Genomic DNA, 23,362 nt, shown 5'->3' on the forward strand with positions numbered 1-23,362 from the left:
GGATACAGGAAAAAGGGTGAACGAGGCTTGTATGGTAACGTCTACACAAGAGACCCAACTGGAAGGACTGCTGTCTAGAATCTGCCACAATAGACAGAAAACTTCAACCTCTGCATTTCAGTATGGCCAGAAGCTGCATAATTCGCTGCCAGGGTTGTTCCCTGGTCCACAGGAAGCGAATTGCTTTCAACTTGTATTAGCTGTGCCAGGACCTCCTGTGGTTAAGACCTGCCTCATGTGGAGGCTCGTGACAGAAATGCTAGCATATTATGTGATAATGGCAATATATGGCTGAAGATGCCAGGAAAACAGCATATGAACGGTTAAAGGAGAGGCATGTGTCAGTGACTGCAGAACCACCACATGTTTTACACAAATACTCAGAGGACAAAGAACAAACTGCAGCTGTAGAGGTAAGGTATCAAGATGATGACCAACACTGTTGAGGCTGTGAAATACCCAGACAGGGCAAGTAAAAGACTCGGTTTTGCCTGAAACTCTTTGATGGGTGAGGCCAGACAGTGAGGTACAACACTGATTGTAGTATCCACTGCTAAAGGGTGTAAAAGATGTGTTCAGATGTAGAGGAGCCCAGAAGATGCAGTGAGGCTGTGATGGTCTTCCTCCACGTGCTTTCTGCTGCACCGAGACGGATGCATATGGCTGTTTGCCTGTGTGTATGTTGATGAAGAGTGGGAATGGGATAGAATCAACTTATAGAATCACAGAATAGTTAGGGTTGGAAAGGACCTGAAGATCATCTAGTTCCAAACCCCCCTGCCATGGGCAGGGACACCTCACACTAAACCATGTCACCCAAGGCTCTGTCCAACCTGGCCTTGAGCACTGCGAGGGATGGAGCATTCACAACCTCCCTGGGCAACCCATTCCAGTGCCTCACCACCCTAACAGGAAAGAACTTCTTCCTTATATCCAATCTAAACTTCCCCTGTTTAAGTTTTAACCCGTTACCCCTTGTCCTATCGCTACAGTTCCTAATGAAGAGTCCCTCCCCAGCATCCCTATAGGCCCCCTTCAGATACTGGAAGGCTGCTATGAGGTCTCCAGGCAGCCTTCTCTTCTCCAGGCTGAACAGCCCCAACTTCCTCATCCTGTCTTCATACGGGAGGTGCTCCAGTCCCCTGATCATCCTTGTGGCCCTTCTCTGGACTTGTTGCAACAGTTCCATGTCCTTTTTATGTTGAGGACACCAGAACTGCACACAATACTCCAAGTGAGGTCTCACAAGAGCAGAGTAGAGGGGCAGGATCACCTCCTTCGACCTGCTGGTCACGCTCCTTTGGATGCAGCTCAGGATACGGTTGGCTTTCTGGGCTGCGAGTGCACACTGAAGCTGGCTCTTGTTCATTTTCTCATCAACCAACACCCCCAAGTCCTTCTCCACAGGGCTGCTCTGAATCTCTTCTCTGCCCAACCTGTAGCTGTGCCTGGGATTGCTCCCACCCAGGTGTAGGACCTTGCACTTGGCATGGTTAAACCTCATGAGGTTGGCATCAGCCCACCTCACAAGCGTGTCGAGGTCCCTCTGGATGGCATTCCTTCCCTCCAGCGTATCAACCGAACCACACAGCTTGGTGTATTCTTTGTGGATCCACACAGCCTCATTGGATTCTTTTCAGTAAAAATCGCCTTCCTTATCTGTAAGGCCTTGCGATGAGCTTTGTTCCACTCATTTTCCACAATGATGGAACTAAATGTTCTAGTTCTGCCAATGATTCATGTAGGAGGTGATATATATCCATGTGATGGTATTTTATATATCCTACAGTTGCCTTTAAAAAAAACCCTAAATAATTAGATTGCAAAATTGTTCTGTTAAAGGAGTATTCATACTAAAGCCAGGTATTCAACTGCTGTGAACTGGTCTGTTTAAGCTTCGCGCTTTCCTCTTGTAGGAAAGTCACTGCAATCAAAATGTTTGCTGTGTTTCTCATTTTCTAAAAGCCGGGCTTCAGATGCACATTGCCCGTGTGAGAGGTGCATTGGATGCTGTCCATTGGAGGTGACACTTCTTCATTTAAGCATATAAAGTGCCACAAAAATGCTATAAAGGAAATCAGGCCATCCAGGTTATGAAGCAGGCTTTCTGCATGAAAGGTTCTTGCTGACCTGAATGCTGCAGCTATAAAATAAAGGCAGCTCTCTGCTTTCATGGAAATCAGAGAAACTTGTGCCCTGACTGCAATCCAGGTGCCTTTTCTCCCTTGCTGTCTGTCTCTATTCCTGGTCATGCTGGGTGACCGTGTGGACTGTGAAGTAGCCCCACTGACTGCTTATGGACATCTGCTGTGCTGCTGTCAGTGCAAGGGGCTTGTTTCCCCCGTGCCTTTTCTCTTTCTGATGGAGTTGTCAATGCTTGTGAAGCATTCGGGGTGACAGTGGTGAGGGCAGAGAGAAGCTGCCCAGGAGGCTAATATGTGTGTATCCTTAAAGTCAATAAGGATACAGAAGTGATGCTGGTCAAACAAGGTATTGAGTGGATGCGGTTGGTTGTGTGTCACTCCTTCAGTGTCAGAGGAGGACATGGGGCAGTTCTGTGAGCAACAGCAGTGACGCGATTGAATAAACTAAAGTTTCCAAAACGAAGATTATCCAGCCATATAAATGTGTCCTTGCTCATCCCTGCTTAATGATGTTCTTGTCATCTCTTCACAGTCATCCTGTTCAAAGGGGTGGGTTGCACAGGAGAGCTTCTGGTTTCTCATAGCTGGGTGCTGCCTGCTCCTGGTCTGATGCTGTGGATGCTGCCTGCCAGACACTGCTGCAGACTTCTGGGCTGCCCTTGAAGGCAACTTACCAATGGTTAACCAGTAAGTGAGAACATCTGGGGAGTATTTTCAGTCTGCCTCATTATGCTTAGCTTAAAGACAGAAGAGCTTTGTCTTTTTCCTTTCTCTCAAGAGTGGGGTAGGGGTTAGTTTTGAGTTACTTAAATGTAATTTCAGCAATGTCCTTACTCTAGAGTTCAATGTAAAGATTTGGAGATCAGTCAGTGAGTTTCAGCACGGCAGGTGCCTGAAAGTCTGGTTGAGAATAAGTGGGTAGTGGATTCCTATTGCCTTTCTTGCTCCCTCAAGCCTAGGGTGTTTTCCCGGCTGCCAAAGGGTGGGCCTGTTCTGTTCTCCAACAATAAAAAGCAGATGATTTTCCTTCTTAAAATGCACAAAGGGGATTGCTAGCACAGATCCTCTCCACTGCATGTCCATCCTAGTGCACCCGGGCAAATCCCATCCCTTCTAGCAGCGAGGAAAAGCTAATCCTTGGCACTGAAGGCACTCGGATTAACCCACTGCAGGATTAGGATGCTTGAGCTATTGTTAGCAGATTAGTATATTTGGTTGTCAACATTTGCTGAACCTGACCTGAAAACAATTTCCAATGGGTTTACTGACTCCTGGGTGCCTGTTTCCCATCAGGAAAGGCTGGAGTTGAAGCAAGCAGCTATAAAGATTAAACTGGAGCTCCAGGGGCAGGGGATGCTTTTTGGATTTAAACCCATCAGTGCTGGTCATGGGAACAAAAGGCTCTGTTGGTCTGGAGCTGCTGAGCTCCTGGCTTGCTGTGGGACAGGGCAAGGAGATTCTGACTTGCCCCAGGAATCCTTGCTGGTGACTGTATCTGGACAAGGAGTTGTACAGGTTGTATCTTACATCTGCATTTGGGACTCACTTCAGGTCAGCTCTTCCCTGCCTGTGCACATCCTTTGATGTCGAGAGCTTCTCCTTTTCATAGGCTGCTGTATTTTGAGTTGCTTGGCTGGAAGCTAATATAACCATACCCTGGCCCTGGTTTTGTTCAACTGTTTCTGCTGTCTCCTGTTAAGAGAGAAATACCTCTGACCTGGATGACAGTAAAGTGTCCCCTGGTGAGGAAAAGTGGCTTTTCTAGTGCTTTGCATCCTGGAGTTTGCTGCTAGTGACAGTGTGTGCCATGAACAGGGTGAGCTGGCCACAGGTGGACTTGTCTCGGTGCCTGCACAGTGCAAAATGACTCAAAATAAAGAACAGGGCCTCCACAGTGGTCACTTCAGGTAGAAAGTGATTGTCTTCAGCTTTCTGTGCTGGGCTCGAGCTGTCTCTGCTCATAATGTCTTATTTCAGCTGCTACAAGGAGAGATCATGGTTTTCTTTTTCTCTTTAAAAAAGATCTTCCTCTTGTCAGGGCTTTAATTCCAGTATGAAGTCTGCCTGTGCTAGCTCAGCACCTTGTAAGTGCTCGCACTGCTTTCTAGTGCACAGGTGAGTGACAGTGGAGCTGTGGTCCCATTGCAACCAGTCCTGCTATTGCGTGTGAACTGGTGTCTGAGGTGCCCTGGTGCTGGTGGAGCACATCACGGTGCTGCAGGGAGCGTGCGTGGGGAGGGATGGGCATGGTAGATCTCCTTTCCCCCTTGAAAAGCAACTTTTTTCCTCTTTTCCTTTAGTAAATTGCAAACGGAGGCTCTGAAGATGGACCCTTTAAAAGTTTTTGGTAGTACAGGAAGAGAGTCTGTAAATTCCTTTGCTTATCAGTGGAAAACTGCTTTGATGGTTGCTAGCTGTAAACTGTTTTCCTCTATCATGGATCAATACAAACTTACTTTTAAACCAAAGCAGCTTGTCTTGAAGTACTGAACACTGGATGTATTGTGGGATCGTGATTTCATTCAGCCTTGTTGCTGAGTATCTTGATTTCAAAACGCATCCTTTCATGAATGTGAATTATATTATGCTTCCCTTTGTACATATAAACATTGAGGCTGAAATGTATATAACTGCATCCGTCACTCATCTAATAATACAATTTTTCTTCCTCAACAGGCCAGCAAGGATTTTCAACTGAAATCCCTGTGGAAGATATAAGTCTAAAAGTTGTTTCAGTGAAGACGCACTAGAAAGGTAGGGCCTTTCCATGAATGCTTGCTTTCGAGTTGGACACTGTTATCTTAGAGCTGTAGCTGCACCAAGCATCCCACATCTGGCAACACTGTGCAGCCTAGCGAAGCAAGAGCTGTTCAGTTTTAACACATTTATAAGCACTAAGTACATTCCACTGTACTCCACTAACATACTTTAGGGGATTTCTGTAAAGCTGCATGGTAAAATAACTGAATATTTCATCAAAGGCCCATGTCACAGTTTATTCTCAGAAAATAGCTTTGAAACCCAGAATGAGAGCCTAAAGCTTCTGCCTGGCTTCCTGTGGAAACAGGACAAGGGCAATGCTCTGGTGGCATTGGTTCCACTTGTCTCTGCCACAAAACAGATGCATTATGAAATGACCAGCAAGAACATGGGACAGAAAAATGTGTTGGTTCTCCCACTTGGCCAATGTTTCCTGCACAAAACTTGCCTTGGATATAAATCAGTGTGGACCTAGCTGATCAGCTGTGCCTAACAGGCATGTATGAGATAAACTTGTCTGCATCAAGTGAAGAGCTTCAGGCCACCTATTCACTGGATGAAAATGCAGTATCTAACATGCTGAGGTCATTTAGACTATCTGATGAGTAAAAACAGATATATATATATATATATATATGTGTGTGTGTGTATATATATATATATGTGTGTATATATATATGGATACCAGCTATTGGGAAGAAAATTAACGCTATTCAGCTGAAACCAGGACCTATATGCATACTATATACAGTAGTCTATAAATAAGGCATGGACCAGTGTGGAAAAAGTGCACTGTAGGTTTTAATATACTAGGAAGAGGGTTCTACTTGTATTTCAGCCCATACTTGCTGTAACAGTGCTTATAAACTGTAAACTTGAAACTCAAGGGCCATTTCTAGGGAAGAGGAGTGACCATGTATGTAGCTGGTGGGATACACAAAGTGAAAACAGGAAAGGTTCCTTCACCACACTGAGTTCAGGCCTTAGTTTTCTTCAAGGAACAGGTGATGCATGAGCAGTTTGTGATCAGTGTGAAGAGCATAATATCTGGCCGATATGAAATAATCATACTTAAGGCATTGCTTTCCTCATCAGAATACCTTCAAAGGGAGGACTGCAGACCTACACTGATAAGGGGCAACGGCTGTGTTGGCTGGATACCCTGCCCTTCTCTGCAGTTGGCAAATCCATGTTCAACTAAGCTTTGTGTTCCTGTTCCAAAGGCCAAGGAAGCTCCAGAAGGGTTTGTTCCCAGCCCCATGATGTTGCTTCTAATGCTTGAAGATAGGTGCTAGTTTATTCACTGCCTTTATATTTGATGTGCAGAAGTCCCCAGCAAGACTGCTTGGTAGGCACTGTAGTTGCACAGGATAAGGAACACCTTGATGATGAAGCATGTTTTTGATTGGCCATAATCATTTAAATTTGAGGGGAAACAAGCAGAAACATAAAATGAATGGAGTGGATGTGGTGAGGCTGCAGTCCTGTAGCAGGTAGAGATGCAGGGAGAGACTGATCAGCTAGTGTGGCTTGCTCTGTTCTTGTGGGACTGGCTTGTAATGGGGGGTAGGTGCCTTTTCTGTATCTGTGAACAAAAACTTTACTTGTACAAAGTGCTTGAAAACAATATCTTAAAATAAATCTTGGAAAAGCCCATGAAGTACTTCAGGTTTGGGGTTATCTTCTTGCCTGCCTTTTCCTTCTGGCTCTGACATGAGGAAGATTCTCCCTGTGGTTTCTAGAGTCCTTCAGATGTAGTAATTCCTGAAAGTCCAGCTTTAAGGCCAGGTTCAGGGATTTTCAACAGTATGTGTTGTCCTGCAAGGAATAGATATGAACTATAAAAATACAAGATAGCTATACATGTGCTTGCTATGCAAGAGAAGTTACTCATAGCTATGATGTTTAGCACTATAAAGTGTCCCCAAGTGCCCAGTCCTGAGAGAAGCTTAGCTTTTAGCTCCATCTGTGGCTATAGGAAGATCTGTAGCTGCTCACAGGACCCATTCCTTGCTGTCTGTTAACTCTCCAGCTTCCCCAAACGCCAAACCCAGGCTGTTCTTGCGGCTATCCCTCTGCGTGTCCCCATTCCCACACAGGAATGCTGCCCTAGCTATCAGCTCGAGATGCAGTACTTTGCAGTGGAGCGCTGAGCTTCCCTCCTTGTGGTAGAGATGGGGAAAGACGAAGCAGGCGGAAGCCGGAGAGCACACACTCTTTATCTTGTGTTGCCAGCAAGTTGGGAGCGTGCCTTGCTCTGCCTGTTACAAAAGGCCCTAGTTAAGTAAGCACTTATGTAAGATAAAAGTGATTGTTTTGGGGAGGCTTCAGCCAACTGGAGGCTGCAGCTCGGGCAGGAAGTGTCTGACTGCTGTGGTTTCACATTGATGCGTGATTATCGGTCTGCTGCGAGCTGTCTAAAATCTCTCTGAGCAGCAGAGATTCCTCGGCACTGGTGGTAGCTGAGTTACAGCTGTGAGACGCCGCCAACAAGCCTGTGTGGATCCTTGTGAGTAGTATTCCTGATTCTTCTAAAGGGTGTTTGTGAGTGATAACTGCAGGCAGGGAAATACTGCAGATGTGTACTGCTGGCGATAAATAGAGGGAGGCAGGAGGTGGCAGACAGTAGTGAAACTATCGATTGGTTTTAAAATAGGACTCTCCTCCTGGGCTTCTGTAAGCAAGCATGGGCTTCTGTGAAGCTGTGTAATCAAGTCTCTTCCAAATATGCTGGGAAAAGAGAAATGTGGTGCTGAATTCAATTACAGCACTGTCGGGAGAACACAGATTTAGCCTGACAGTGAAATCAAAGGACCATCTATTCCCATGTGCTGTTTTGGAGTGGCCATAAGTCAATGTTCCAGGAAAGAATACAAGAACAGGACAAGCGTGCAGTGATATTTCCAATTCTATGTTTTCCTTGCCTTCTGGAATCTGCAGGTCAGTTATTTCCTGAGACAGAAGTGGTATCTTTAACAGTGCAAGTGGATTTTCCTTTTCAGAGCTTGCTGTGTATCCACTGACGACTGCGTTTTGGGGTTTGACATCTTGAGTTAAATGAGTTCTTCCACATAGGATTTTAAATTTTAAAGACAGGTTTCTGTTTTGATGGACCTGGAAAGGGAAAAGCTTGCAGGGATTTACAGAAAGCAGAATTTCCCCTCCCACTTCCTTGTGATGTGTCTGGATGCAGCTCAGCCCATGAACAAAGCCCAGGACTATAAAAGCATCTGTTGAAGTGGGGACTGGAGTTTATTAGTTCAACGCTGAGCAGCTTGGAACAACTCAGTTATTCCTGCCATTCCAGTTACTATCTGATGCCTGGAAGGCACTGAAGTGCCATTGTATAGAGAAGGCCATTCAAGTACTGAACTGTGAGAGGGAAATAAAGCTGTTGCCTATAGTGTGGATGCATGTAGGCTTACTCTTGCAGGTGGCATACAACTTTTCCTTGATAGAACAAATGCTGGACTAATGGAGATCACTTGGGAGAGCTCAAGTCACTATGTATAAACCTTGAAAAACTGTAGTGTGTAGTTTGTATAACCTATAAAGTTCTTTAAATAAATAGTAAACCTATAAAGCCTTTAAATCTTACTTGCAGCCAGTAGAAATGGAGGTCGTACCATCATGAGAAGTTATTTTGTAGGCGCTGTAGGATTAGAGGTAAATGTGAAAAGCTACATTGAGCCCAAAGGGACCTGCCTGCAAAGCCAAGCCTAAGGTTTTCATATTTCTTCCTAAAGTGGGCAAAACTGATAGGCTGTTTTCTTCACTAAAACTGCAACAGCTGTGTAAGATAAGATGGGATGACACTTACACTTGCTAATTATTTAGGTCTTAAACCCTGTGCAATACATCCATAGCCAAACCCAAGCTCTCTCTTGCACTATGCCAGTAAGGGATGGGTGGTGGCAGAGCAGGCTGCTCTGCAGCCTAGCCAGGTCTCCCTGCTTCTGTGGGTCAGTGTTGTCCAGAACCCAGCAGCCTTCCTAGGTATTTGTAGTGTTTGCTCCCCATCCGAAAGTCATGGGGGAGCCATTGCAGTCCTAGGGGCTGGTGAAGGTTGTTAACAGAAAATCTCAGACATGGAGACCGGTTTTTCCAGATCCATGAAGTGATCCAATGAGCTGGGGAGAGTTTGCAGACTTAAACCTCGCCGAGACACTATTAAAGATGCTACCACTAGAAATCCTTGAGTTATTGGAAGAGGATTCTGGGGAGGTATCGGTGGTTTGCCCTGCTTTGGGGCAGTTTTCTGGGCTGCTGACACTGTCAAGAGGATGCTGGTTCAAAGGCAGATGCTCCTAGCCCATGCAAGGCCTTTTTGGTTCTTATGAAAACACCACAAGTAAGTCAGCAGTAAAAACTGGGGAACTTACAATGCAATTTCGAAAACAGTCTCTGGGACATGGAACAAACCCAGCCATGCATCAGGATAGCCAAAAAATACCTCTAATTTGTTGCAGGATAAAATGGATGCCATGCACAAGCTGAAGATTCTGGTGATGCTTCTGGCTCTGGCTGTTTTTGTGGCTGTAGTGACACTGAATGCTGGAGATGCCACTGGGACGTTCAAAGGTAATGCAAACAAACTGGCTTTGTTTAGAGGTGGATTTCATGCATTACATCATTTGATGATTTACGGTGCCTTAGGTGGGTTAGATCTGTTTCTAACCACACTGCTTCTCCAAACACACCTTTATCTTTGAAAGCTGGAAGCAGCTGGTGCATCCTCCAGGAATTACAGCCAGGGGACTGAAATCCAGTCCTTGAAATCCAAGTAAATGGTCTTGTCCTGGGTGAACCTGGGTCTAGTGGCAGGTGAAAGGCAGACTTTGCATACAGTGCCCTTCCATCCTGGTGAAAGCTGCTGTATGTTTATTGAGGGCAGTGGCGCCTGGTTTGAACGCTTCCCAGCTGAAACTGTCAGAAATGGGCATTGTGCTTCTCTCTGGCTTCTGCATGCAACTGGCTTTTCTGGTTCTGTGTAAGAGGGAAGGTGCTGAGGGATCCCCGTCGGGACAGTGATTCTGTAACGGGTGTCTAAAGCAGAGCCAACTGCAGCACATGGCTTGTTTTCACCTCAGGCATCCTTTCATCTCCCTCAGATCCACTGAGGTGTGGCCTAAGCCTTGAGGAAGATTACAGGATGAGGGAATTCAGGGGTCTTTCCCCATCCTTGGTATGTAATAACACTTTTACCTGCAATAACGTTCACCACCACAGGTCTGTTCAGGTCAACCCCTGGAAACATCTCGGCCAAGTACAACACTGACTTCACACCAGCTGGCTGGACTTTCCTCATCTGGAATGTCATCTATGCCTGGCAGCTTGCCTGGCTTCTCTACGCCTTGTCGGGGATCTGTCGAAGGTATTTGCCCTGCTTATGGTACACATAAGAGATAATGGTGTTTCCCTTCTGTAGTTCAGTCTCTTACTCCCTTTTCTGGGCCTCCTAATCAGAGTAAAACCGCTGTCATTCCCCTTGACATGCTGAAGTTCAGCATCTTTTAGGTTCAGCATCAAAGCTGAGAAGCAGTTTGGAGGCGTACATGAACTGTTGTAATGTGCAGACATGTTACAGAGCGTGAGGCCTGGTTTCCACTGATTCATGTGATCTGTTATCCGTAGTATTTACCCACTGCTAGAGGCTGAGAATCCATAGGGGCAAAAATTAATGAGTTATGGAGCTAATGCTTTGAGTTTACTTGCTGTTAGAGATCAGAGATTTGGCATTGGGAAGTTTTGGGGCTGTAAGATCAATAACTGCCTCATGTACTACCATGTAGTATCTGTAGTATTGTGATGTCTTCTGTGGAATACACTTACATTGCAGCTCTTCTGTCAAGGGGGACCATGGACTGCTTAGTTTAAGTATCTGCTGTTTTCACATGACTTGTAATAATTTCTCAGTTGGCAATACTGAAGGTTGAGAGAAGAATGATGTATGTGTTTGTACAAAAGTGATCAAGTCCATATACATGTATGTGTGCACACATAAAATGTGTACATACATATGCGCTCACACTATGATCCCATAAACCTTTTCTCCCTGGGAACTGGGCTGAAATCCTATGATCACACCATTGCTACCACCACCAGTGTCACAAGCTTTGCATCATCTGTGGAGCAGTCCTTAGTTATGTGCAGAGACCAGCAAGTTCTGTATTGTGGGACAACGTTCTGATGGGGAAAGTCACAAGGACTGTGTGTCTGAGAAGGATGCAGAGGGGAAATAGTCTGATTTAGGCTGAAATACTTAACTCCAGTGTAGAGTCCCTGTTAGTATGAGGAAAATGAGGGCAGGAAATCTTGGTTGGTCAATGCAGAAGAAAAATGCCTTTCTCCATAACCACTTTTCCTGGCAGGAATGAATTTGGATGTGCCTGCATAAAGCCGGACTTGCTGCCAATATCTTTTTACACAGTGTGGATACTCAACAATGGCCTCAATATTTCATGGCTGTTTCTGTGGGACCGAGAGTAAGTTGCTTTTTGTTACAAATGCTTTCTAAACCTCTTGTTGGTACTGTCCGAATACTCTCTTTTGCCCTTCCCTTCTGTGTGAACACGTAATCAGACCTGCAAAACTTCAAGGCAGGCCTTAGCTAAAGGTAGCCTTTGTAAAAGTTTGGCACAGTATTATCTTGCCCATAAGGTGGATTGGTTATTGAAGTCTAAGATCCCCTAAAGTTGCTGCTGTTCCATGTTCTTTTTCCTCCACAGGTAAGACAGGAGCTGTGCCTCTCTTCATAAATACAGTTAAGCTCCTTGTCTTGGTTTGTTTTCATAATCATGGTCACATGAAGGGCTTATAATAACACCACTGTCAAGAGATGAAGAAATCAGTTGCAGCCAGGAAAATAATAACTTTGTGATGAGCAGAGTAGAGCAGCAATATGTTAAAATGAAGGCTCCATGGAGTGATTACCTTTATTAAAGGCTGATTAACTTAAAGCCAGCAAACACTAAAGCTATGAATTAAGGCATTAAGGCACCACTGAAAAAATGTATGCTCTGTGTGTGTGTTCTTTGTCCTAGATGCCTCCTCCCAGCCCTGGTGCTCCTGGTAGCTCTCACTCTTACTACGTTTGTCTGCCTCATCATTTCACACCGAGCCTTGAATGCCCATTCCTCGTGGCTTGTGAAGGGCCACAAAGCTGAGCTCTGGCTCATCCGCATCCTAGTAGGTGACATTTGGCAAAAGGTTGTTGGTAAATGCTAAAAGCTCTGTGCAGTGCTGCAGGTACCAAGAGAGGCTTAATGGCAGGAGATGGGTAAGGAAAGGCTTTTGCGCTGACTTCACCTTGTGCTTGTTGCAGGTGTGCACAAGCTTAATTGCATCTTTCTTATTGGGCATAATCTTGATTTTTGGTCTTAAAGGTCTTTTCTAACCTAGTTGATTCTATGATTCTATCATTCTATGATAATGGGAAAGATTCAGAGCAATACATCCCTTGCACTTCTCCAGCTGCTACAGAATTAAGTTTCCTGTGAAGCGTGAAGACTTCAGCGCAGACCTGTGTTTGGTATGGGAAGAACATTTCTTGCAGAGGGAAAAGCCATTGCTAAGGGTGGCTTCTGTTGCTGTAGTTGATGATGTCCCTTGTATGTGATTGCAAGAAGCTATCTATTTCTTGTACACTGCTCAAGGTTTCAAGTGCATCTGCCTTTAATTTTGCCAAATTCTGGAAGGAAATGATGATTCTGCTGTCCTTGAGAAGAGTGGGTGTTTGTTTGGCAAACTGCACAGAGAACACAAACATACTCTTCACCACTCCTTTGTTCCTCCCCTGTTCCTCTCTCCTAGCTCAAACCTACCACCCTGACCCCTTCCTCCCCACCCAGGACACCTCGCTCTGCAGTTCCTTCCATGCCTGTGTGTGCTTTAACCTCGCTCTGCAGTTCCTTCCATGCCTGTGTGTGCTTTAACCACCTTTGATTCCTTTGCTTGATGTTGACATTGTTCAGTGACAGAACTTAACATGCTCATCCAAGGAGCTAGGAGGGTTTTTGGTGAAGGGGGAGTCTGCAAAGCTGGGAGGGTTTGGATAGAAAAGTTCTTACCAACCCTGCTGGAAATGTGTCTGCATCTCTTGGTACAAACTGGGAGCAGGCTGTTCTTTATGCTATTGTACTGCACTGTAACACAGGAAATGGGAATAGCTGGGTTCCCCATCCTTGCTCAGGGGTGATTCCAGCCCTTGATAGTACCTGCTTCAGGCTCCATGTAGCAAAGATATTTGCTGGGAGGTTGCTAAGATCCAGAAAGCTTTCTCTCCACCAGTTACAGCAGCCTGCAACAACTGGGCTGCGCAGCCAGGCGGACTGTATGCTTTGGGGTGTGGATGGGAAGTCCATGATGGGATTACAGGGCTTTATATGTGGAATCCTGCAGCTGCAGCTGGGGTGGATTTCTGGGGTACTTTGAGCAACCCAAGGCTTTAACCCTTCTCAGTGTTGAGGGGCTTTCCCTGCAGCTGGGTCCAGAAGGCTGGTTTAATTGCCAAAGTACCTATGGATCACCAAAGACAATTGGGAATCGCCTTTTTTTATCACTGGTTGTCATCTTGCTGTGCCATTTGGTAGGTCCAGAATGGGCTGGCGCTGTATGCAACATGGACCAGCATTGCCACCCTGCTGAACTTTGCTGTTGTGCTGATCTACAAGTGGAATGTGGCCAATGAGACAGCAACGACTGCTTGTCTCAGCATCCTTGGTCTCAGCCTATTAATATGGTAAGCATCCTCATGGGTTCCCACCAAACCCTTCCAACCTCTCACAAATGGCCTGGACTATCTGTGCCAATTCACTCACAGTCTGTCCGTGTACCAGCACACAGTACAATGGCTTCTTATAATTCATGGCAGATGAGCAAGGACCCTGTGCTTAGCTCTTCTTCCATGACCCTCAGCAATGCCAATAAGCACATGCTGTGGGCCAGGAATAGATTGCTTGGATGAGCCCAACCTGCCCTAATTTTATGTATGAGGGCTTGATATGGAAAACAATATGAAACATGGCTTTTCCACCTAAACTTCTAATAAAAAATTATCTTCTCAATCTAGGTAATTGAACAATTTTGGATTCTGGTCCAAACTGGCCTGCCAAAAGAGAAAAAAATCTTTGTCTAATTCCTTTAAGGAATCAAAGTATGGTGAAAAGATTTACTTTGCCTCTTTTTCTTCACAGGTTTTATCTAGAAAACTTTGTCCTTGACCAGTATGTCCGCTATAACATCACAGTCTACCCAGTGGTCATAACAGCTCTGACTGGCAGCGCATGCAAGAACTTCTTGTTTTCATTCCCAACAACAAATGGTGTTTTTATAGGTGAATCTTTTGGGCTGTTTCCAACTCTTGTAAAAGGAGGAGAGAAAACACTTCTACATCTTTCCTGTTTATTAAGGGCAGGAAAGTAGTATTTAGAGGGATTTATTAGAAGATATTAATCTTGCAAAGTAAAGAGTAGAGCAGAAATCACTGCCCGTGAGCCTTGGGGCTGACTTCAAACCTTGTGTTGCCTCAAGTTCGCTTCCCAGTGCAATATGTTTATCCTTCAATTCTCCATTATCCACTTGGGTCCTCTGTTTGTAGCTCCATTTGACAGAGGGTGGGCTGAAGGAAGAGGAGGGCTGGGATGAAGGCTGTGGACTTCCATTTATTCTAATATCATTTAGGATATAGGGTCAGTACATAAGCTTCTGACCCAAAGAGGGGATGTATTTAAATTTCACCATTCAAAACTCTGTGCGTGCTCCTCTCCTATGCAGAATTGGGCTAGCCTTCAGTTTTCCCAGGATTGTTTGGTTGCTGCATGCCACTGTAGCTGAGTGTAGTCATCCATTGTAAAAGGGCTCAAGCTGTCCAAATACTGTGTAATCAGTCTGGCAAAAGCTATGCCATTGAGTGGTGTTACGCTGGCATGAAACGGACTGAGCTGTGTGAGCTCTGGATCCTGCTGCAGCAGTTCGAGATGCCTGTTCCCACTGTAATGTCAGCAGAAGCTGCCATGGACCAGTGGCTAAAGCTAATGTCTGGACTGGCACCATTGCAGTCCCTTCAGTGTGTGTTCCCCTTGGCTGTAAGGGCAGCTGGAGCTTGGTAGTGCCCAAAAGAACCCAACAGGACTTGGCAGAGTCTGTCTGCCAAAGGCATGAGGGCACTGGAGACATCTCCTGATGGTTATGGCCACCAGGAATGTGAGGGTATGTGTGATCTGGCACACTGTGTTCCTGCAATGGCATCTTTAGTGGTTCAGCTTGTTTGGCTGGTAGGTCAGGAATGTGCTTTTCCCAAACTAGTGCATGTTTCTTTATATAGTTCAACTATTCCTGGAGTGTTTTCTTAATGTAATGCACTTTTATTTCTGTGTCCATAAAGCCCCCCCTTTAGACATTCCTTGACCTGGAAGCATTGGCTGTTTGACTGGATAGCAGTGAAACTCTGGGGGTTAGTGGCTCCTGTACAGGGGGTTTCTTGTTTTCCTCTTTCCCTGAATGCTTCCTGTACTAGGAGCTGTGATGTGACAAGAGGGACTGACTTTCTCATGCACTAACGTGCTTCTGTGTTTGTTTTCTAGTTGTTCTGTTGGCAATCACTTGCTTCATTTTTGCTGTTCGGCTGGGACTTGTTGCATGGAGACACTTTAGGAGACCATTGGAAGCATCAGAAAACCCAGACCCATAGGGCACAGTGGCCTGAGACCTCTGGCATGTTGTAGCACATACTTTAAATGGAGAAAAAAGGATCCGGCATCTGCTGGTCTGTCCTTCCAGTATCAATTGCCTTATGCTCTCTATTTCTGCCCTTCCAAATACAGATGCTTGTCTGCAAACCTCTCCTGCTTCTAAGTTCCCTCAGCTCAGCTGCTCACAGCCCCACTTTGAATCCATGCCCTTCTTCATTTGGTTTGACTCTGGATCAGTGCAGGAAAAGGCCCTTCAGCTGAATAGCCCTGTACAGGTTTGGGATAGAGCTGTGGCCCTACCTGTTGCACTATCAACAGGCACTATGCGGGCTTGCACAGGCACTTCTGTATGGTTTTTCCTTGGTCACTAATTTTCCTTAAGGCCAAGGTGAGCGGTGAGACTCCTGTCATGCCTCTGGCCATTCAGTGCTGGGTTTCTGCAAGCCCCTGTGGTGTGAGCAGGAATCCTGCAGGCAGCAACTGCTCCCTTTCCTGCTGCTTTTCCCACATCATAAAGATACTACAGCTCTGGAGATCTACCTGTGCTGTGTCAGCTCTGCTTGATACCCAAGGGGGAAGAGGAGGAGTGACTGAATATTTCTGACACAAATGCAAGCCTTCAACCTATTTTTATTTGTAGCTCTGGAAATTGAAGATGCGTTCACCTTTCAGCATCCACTGAAGCATCTGGGGCTCTGCCCTGTTTTTTCCCTTTCTCAAGTTAGTCACTGTGTCACCGCCTCTGTCTGTGACCCACAATAGCAGCAGCTTCGCTGTTCCTGCCCTAGCCTATAAGACAGGAGAGATCTGGGTCAGGCAGGAGCCGTGGGATGCCTTTCCCTGAGCTGTGCAGTGCAGTTTGCGCTGGGTGGATGCCTCCTGCTGGAGAACGGTTTGTAGCCATGCTGGCAGGAGGAGATGCGCAGATGAGGTGGTGCCTGCCCCGGGGTGAAGCTGCTGCTTCAAAGGGAAGCCTGTTTAAGGAAAAAAATCACTTGAACTGATAACGTGAGTTCGTCGTGGATTGGTGCTTTCTCATGCGGCTTCACCACAGGAAGCCTTAACGTGGGTTGACTGAGTTGTCAAACCGCTGCCTCCACTTCCTGTGCCTACTTGAGCCTCACTGCTATCTGGAAGTGTTTCTACATGGCAGATGCTTTCAGATGCTGAATTCATTGCAACACTATTACAAAGGTTAAATTGTCTAAAACACCATGTGCTAGCGTTTACATTTAACAAAACTAAATCGGTGTCATGCACTTCCTCTCATTTTGTCATGTTTTATTTTTGAGTAAATTGGCAAATTCCACCGCTCTTCCACTACATCTGTAAGCCACCTGCAGTAACTGTCCTGGCTGCTACCTCATTTGTGCTTGGGGTTCTGCACTGGCCCTGGTCTCTTGCTGGAGCTAGGTGCTTCCACTGATCATGCTTTCCTCAACCATTGAAGGTGAAGACTTGGGTGCTGAAGGGCCCTTCTACTTACATGCTCTTCTTCCCAAGAGCCCTGCTGGTAACTGCCCAGCAGCCTCTCCATAAGCTGCTGCCTTTAATACAGTGGTATTAAATCCGCTGGTGTGTGGATTAAGGGGTCCAGGCAAGGTGAATAGTTGGTGCGAGGCTGTGCAGCACAGGGAGCCCTGGAAGGTGTTTTGCATCCTCTCATGCAAGAGCTCCTGGACCAGGGTAGCTGCACTGCCTTTGCACAGACATTAAACAAAGCCTTCAGTGACTTTCTTTCTTTCAAATGACCAGAAGCTATAGCATAGGATGTAATCAATGCATTAATTACCCCAGGAGAGTCAATGGGGCTTCTTCAGAAGCAACTTATGTCTCACAAATCTCTTTGAGTTCTCTTAAGGACTCAAAAAGCATATTGGTAAGGGTGAACTGTTTTATATTGCCATTGGCTTCTAAAGATGTTCTAGAGCTATGACACAAAGGGCAATGTCCTCCTGTATCTGATTAAAGCTGGGAAACAGAGGGAGTGTTTCTCTCCAGGAAGAGAGGTTGCTGGTGGCCTGTGTCATTAGACCTGAGCTGGGTAATGTAGGCATTAAAACCCAAGGGATAATTTGATGATCGACAGTTATTTGGGATGCTAAAGAAGGATGACTGGGGAATTGCATAAAGCTCTACTGAAACTGAAAGTGAACAGCACAAATGGTGGAAGCTGTTGTACCAAAGAGTGCATAAAGGGAAAACCAGGCTGTGCTTCACCTTACAAATGAGCCACTCAGGCATGAAAGCTTGGAGCTATGGTAGCCATTCTCACCCAAGTGTTTCCACATCTGGCAGTAGTAGAGGCAGCCCATGTGTTGGGGATGGTTAGGAAAGGAGTAGGATTGAGAACACCCTTGTGCACCTCTAAAGCTACTAAAGATGTGCACCCACCTCTTGAGGGCTCTGTGCAGTTCTGGTCCTTGCACTTACAGGAAATTGTTAAGGGTTGAGGAAAGGTTTGGAGAAGAGCAATGGCATCGGGGAGTGAAGTGTCTTTGTTCCCATCTCTGCACCCCAGAGCTGGGAGCACCTTTCCTGAGGTCCCCTTGATGTGTATGGAACACAGCTGGGTGTTCTTTCTCCCACCCTCAGCACTCCAAAGCAAACTATGAGGAAAGCATCAAAGTGATGAGGTGCTGCAGCAGCACCCAGTTCATCTTTTGCAGACCTCCCTGTGAGAAAGCCCCTGGCAGCTGCCCTCAAATGATAAAGCTTAGCTAGCCCCAACCCCCATTTGGCCACCCACGAGTGAGCTCCTGGTCCCCAAAACCCTCTCCAGGCACTATATCCCTGGAGCAGGGGCTGGCAGAGGTTCCCATTGCTGTTTGAGCACACAGAGCTCTGGCCAGCTTTAGGAACAGTGCCTTTCCTTGCATCTGAGGCAGGAGCAGCAGCCTAAAAATACCCTGCCTGCCCATTTCGCTTATAGGTGGGGTGGGGAAGAAAACAGATATAGAGTAAGCATGGACCTTCTTCTTCCAGCCATAGGGCTAAAGAGAGCCTCAAGGCTATTTTAAAGGCTTTATTTTTCCCCCTGAAATGCCTTAATTTCTTCCTTTCCCTCCCCCTCCCCCCAAAACCCCAAACCCAACCAAACCCGCTGATGCATAGTTTTGCCCACAAGAGAGTTCTCTTTCAGCTAAGCTGCGTGTCATGAGGCTGGAAACCTGCCAACTTTTGAGCAAAAATAACCAGTCTAGCCTTTGTTTCCTTGAGTGATTATAGGATTTGGGTGAATTTTACTGGATTTAGCATTTCTTGGAAAGCTGGTGACCTTAGGAACCCAAACCCTGAAAAAATTGGGTTTGTTTCTGAAACGAAAAGGCATTTCAGGGCCCTGCTACATGCTCGTGTGTCTCATAGCCTGGGATGTGACCTAAGTACCCTGGGCCACTGCACCTCTCTGTGGGGCTGGCAAACGCAAGGTTCCTGGGATGCGAAGGGGTACCTTTGGGATGCCAAAAGCTGGGTTTAAACTTGTCATCCCCTGAAAGAATCTGCTTTGTGGCTAAACAGGGGGATAGGGAAAAGCAGGGTGATCTCTCTAAGCCAACATCAGTTGGACAACCCCAGGGCTGAGTCCAGGGATGCTCAGGGATGCCACCTTCCCCTGGGTGGGACCAGCTCCTGCCCAGGCTCCTTCCCACTCTTTGCCTGAAAGCCTCCATACGAGGGTGACCCCTGAGTTAGGAATATTTTCTCTGGAGGGCTGTATCAGCTGAGCCAGACATTACTGAAGCTGTGAGACAGTTGTTTTCAGTAAAAGTTCCTGGGAAAAATCTGGTTTGGAAGAATGTTGTGTGAAATAGGCTGTGGGTCAGGGGAAATATGCATTTGAACTGAGAGAACATGTGTTAATTCAAAAGGAATCTCTAAAAACGAAGTTTATAGAGCCCTGGATCAGGCTCTCATTAAAGCCTTTGCGATTTCCAGAGGGAAACATGCTCATTTCTTGGCTTAGGGCTCAGGCGGCTCCTCCTGAGCCCCCATAAGAGTGGAGGAGATGCTGGGATCAGGGCAGGCATCCCTTTGACACCTTCCACCAGCAGCAGCAACCTCTGGGTGGTGCTTTCCTAAGTCCTAGGGCACTGCATTCCCTTCATGGTGCTCTTGGCTATGGAGCTCAGCTGAGTGCAGGCAGGAGGCTTTCCTGCTGGGCTCCCATAAAATGGAGCATCCAGGCAGAGGAGATGTGTTACAACCTGATTTGTTCTTGTCTTGGTGCTACCCTTGGTACTAATTACTTTATATTAAAGCATCCGTGAAAAGCAATAACAAATAAATAAAACTGAGCCTAATGGAGAGATGTTGCACCATGATGCAAAGCACCAAAGCAGGATTGCCTTTCATCTGCCATTTGGAGCCATTTTGCAAACCTATTGCCTGGCAGCAGCCAGGAGAGGTGGGTGTAGCAAGACACGGGCAGCGATGCTGAGATATGAGCACAAGCGGCACCATCACCACCAGAAAACATGGATGAAACTCTCTTAATCAGGGACTGTAGTGATAGGACAAGGGGTAATAGGTTTAAACTAAAACAGGGGAGATTCAGGTTACATATAAGGAAAGTTCTTTACTGTGAGGGTGATGAGACACTGGCACAGGTTGCCCAAAGAAGTGGTAAATGCCTCATCCCTGGCCACATTCAAGGCCAGGTTGGACGGGGCTTGGAGCAACCTGGTCTAATGGAAGGTGTCCCTGCCTATGGCAGGGGGTTGGAATGGGATGATCTTAAGGTCTTTTCCAACCCAAACCGTTCTATGGTTCTATGAAACTCTTGCTGGTGCCTTGTCACTTCTTGTCAGAGGAGTGTTGGCCTTGGGGAGGAAACACAAAGTAGGCTGGCTCAAAATGAGGAGCCTCAAACACTCATCCCCTGGAGCTGGAGCAAATCCAGCCCTCCCTGGCTGCACCTCCATTTGCTTATCTGCAAAGCAGAGATGAACAGGACAAGCCTCTCTGTGGAGGACTATGAAGCTCTCTGGATAAAAGCACTGAATACATACGAGGATGATTAAAGGCATCAGTGCCCTTTGCTGTGCACGCAGTCTAAACACGCTCGGGCCATCCCAGGCTCTTTGCAAACTGTTAGATGCTTTCAAGCTAAATATTTATATGCATAGAGCCAGGACAGCCCTGTGTTGGGAGATCGGCTCTGCTCCCTCTGCCAAAGGCACCACAGCAAAGGGTTAGAGGCTCATGCATGGGCTGAGCACATGGGAAAAAATGCTGGAGCAGCCCAAGAGCCTGACCTTGTACCAGCCAGAGCATGCATCAGCCGTGTGACAGCGCAATGGGCATTCCCTGCTGGAAACTGTGAGTAAAACCCCTGCACAGCCCCACAAGGATGCTGTGCTTCCTCCATCCACTTTGGGAAGAAAGGGCCTTGAAGACTTTTGTCCAGCCAGCTGGTAAAATGTGGTGTTTAACCAAGACGGGATGTTGCCTGCACAGGATAGGACTGATGAGGGTTAGGGAGCACTGGAAGCTTCCAACTTGGTTTGTCTTGATGTTGTTCTAATAAAAACTTGAGCTCAAAAGGAAAATGGGCGTTACTGGAAAGAATTTGTCTGCAGTGACCCATGGCACAATTATTTTCATCCAAGAGAGGAAAAAAGTGTGTGTGTGCTCATGCCTGTGGCTGCTCTTGCTTTCCCTGCCCACAACACAGATTTTGCCATGTTTTTGCAGGAACAGAATGAAGGAATAATTTGCTGTGAGATGGCCCCAGGCCTGGGAGAGGAGCATAAGAATTGAGCAGAGATGTCCAAGAGCTGTTCCAGACTGGCATGGGAGCCAAAGCCTGGGCTTCCTCACCCCACCTTAAGCCCATTAAAAGTAGATGGAGAAAAAGTCTGCATGTTATCACTGCTTTGGGCCATGGTCCCTGACAAAAATGCAGCCTCCTGGGAGACCCACTGCATGCCCCCTTGTCCAGGGGGCACCTTGTGCCCTGCAAATGTGTTTCTGCCCCATCCTACTGCTCTTGACATGAGAAAGGTTTTACTAAGCACGGCAATGGGCTTGGATATGAAAAGTCCCAATGGACAAAAGCTCATCCCAGATGCATTTAAAGACTAGTAATTACTACTAAAAGGTACCTGCTGCATGCCTGATAACAGTACCAGAGGCAAAGAAGTGGTCCATTTCCAGCACACCCTTGTGCTTTTTATCCTTGTGAACTGGGAGTGCTGGAAGAGAGCAGTGTGATGGGGTTTGTGCCTGTCTCCTGGTAGAGTCAGGAGATGCTCACCACCATGGTCACCATGTAGCCATCAGCTCAGTCTACAGGAGTCAGAGCAATGGGCTTGGGAGGTGCTCTGCAAGGTCTATGGAGCAGAAAAGCAGGATTGTCCCTGTTTACTGGTAGCTCAGGAATAGTGCAGGTGTAGATGTGCAGTCTTAAAAGTGGGATGAGCGCTAAAGGGTTGGTCCATGCTTTTGCTTTTGATGATGCTAAAGCACACCTTGGGTGCAAGCACCACATAGCTTTCATTTAAACAGCAAAACGAGAAGAGCAGGAAAACACACAGAGAGCACACGCCAGGCAAAGTGCAGGGGAGCAGTGATGGTTGTCGAAGCAGAGTAACTGCTGCCATCAGAAGCATTGGCCTCCACCCTGGCTGCACCCTCATCCCCAGCTTCAGCATCCCCATCCCTGCGGCATCTTCTTCCTGCACCATGCTTTCCCACCAACTGGCAAAGAGCTCTTGGAGTGGGGATTTTTACTTAATTTCATTCCAACCCTAACCATTCTATGATTCTATTGCAAACTAACACAAACTTCTGATCATTGGTTTGGTAATGAGGAAAAGAAAACATAAGCAATTACGTACTCCGGTACAGTGATGCACGAGTGGATCAGGCACCCATGCATGGACTTAACAGGAAGTCTATGCTGGACTTAAGTGGGTGCTCATGGAAGAGCAAAGAGGTTGCTCAAGTTGAGCACTAATGCATGGACTCCTAGAGCACCCATGTGTGAATTAATGGTTGGAGTTGTTTGGATGCTCATGCATGAAGTAATTGGGTGCTTATGCATAAATTAATTGGGTGCTTATTTGTGAACTGATGTTGTGCTCATGCATAAATTAATTGGGTGCTCATGTTGGCTAATTGGGTCCTCACGCATGAATTAATTGGGTGCTTATACATAAATTAATTGGGCTTTTATGCATGGATTAGTTGGGTGCTCATGCACGGATTAAATAGGTGCTCATGCATGTGCTACTCAAGCACTTGTACAAGGACTAACTGCCAGCTCACAGGTGAGCACAGCAAACCCTGCAGTTCATGCCTGGTACACCACTGACCTGCAGTGGCCAGACTGGCTTAGGGCTACCCATGTCTTCATCACCTGCTGAGCAGGCAAAGGTGTTGCATGGGACATTTGTGTTCTTGATACACAGGACAGGCCCTACACACCAGTGATGCTGTGGTCATTTCTACTGCTATGCTAGAAGCCACTGATGGGGTGCTTCTGACATCTCACTGGGAGAACACCACCCAATCTGGTTTGGGATACCCTATTTCTGTATCTCCTCATGCTATCACTCCATCAGGCTCTCCGACCTGGAGCACTGGGCTCACCTAACCAAAAGCTGATGGGAAATGATGGGCTTGTTGTCCTTATATATAACACCAGCAAGAAGAATGCACCCTACCCAAAGCAGTAGGAAGAAAGGCTGCTGGTGTGGTTTACAACGAGGGGTGGAAAACCAGGAAGAACACTATTGTGGTTCATCAGACAAGAACATCTTGTTC

At 46.5% G+C, this 23,362-nt stretch overlaps 1 protein-coding gene across 2 annotated transcripts; it reads left to right on the forward strand.

Annotated features, from left to right (window-relative positions):
* The first annotated feature begins 2,645 nt into the window (after nucleotides 1-2,645).
* On the forward strand, nucleotides 2,646-16,862 carry LOC134160116 (uncharacterized). 2 transcript variants are annotated; one of them, XM_062611797.1, is made up of 9 exons: nucleotides 2,646-2,831; nucleotides 4,821-4,898; nucleotides 9,374-9,485; nucleotides 10,134-10,278; nucleotides 11,276-11,389; nucleotides 11,948-12,092; nucleotides 13,496-13,644; nucleotides 14,099-14,238; nucleotides 15,488-16,862. In XM_062611797.1, exons 3-9 carry the CDS (start codon nucleotides 9,380-9,382, stop codon nucleotides 15,592-15,594), a joined length of 906 nt encoding a protein of 301 aa, XP_062467781.1. In that variant the 5' UTR covers nucleotides 2,646-2,831; nucleotides 4,821-4,898; nucleotides 9,374-9,379; the 3' UTR covers nucleotides 15,595-16,862. The 2 variants fall into 2 exon arrangements, with proteins under 2 accessions (XP_062467781.1, XP_062467786.1); XM_062611802.1 differs by lacking the exons at nucleotides 2,646-2,831; nucleotides 4,821-4,898 and adding an exon at nucleotides 7,333-7,413.
* The last annotated feature ends 6,500 nt before the right edge of the window (nucleotides 16,863-23,362 follow it).

This window comes from Pezoporus occidentalis, unplaced genomic scaffold (genome assembly GCF_034315485.1).
Source record: "Pezoporus occidentalis ecotype Australia unplaced genomic scaffold, CSIRO_AGI_Poc_V1 ctg10, whole genome shotgun sequence".
Lineage (NCBI taxonomy): Eukaryota > Metazoa > Chordata > Aves > Psittaciformes > Psittacidae > Pezoporus > Pezoporus occidentalis.

What these genes read in the sequence shown, in the direction of transcription:
- LOC134160116 (XM_062611797.1), top strand. Translation starts at nt 9,380, where the DNA reads ATGGATGCCATGCACAAGCTGAAGATTCTGGTGATGCTTCTGGCTCTG. An exon ending in GGTCTCAGCCTATTAATATG is followed by an intron (nt 13,645 to 14,098) that starts GTAAGCATCCTC and finishes TTTTCTTCACAG; the next exon opens with GTTTTATCTAGAAAACTTTG. An exon ending in AACAAATGGTGTTTTTATAG is followed by an intron (nt 14,239 to 15,487) that starts GTGAATCTTTTG and finishes TTTGTTTTCTAG; the next exon opens with TTGTTCTGTTGGCAATCACT.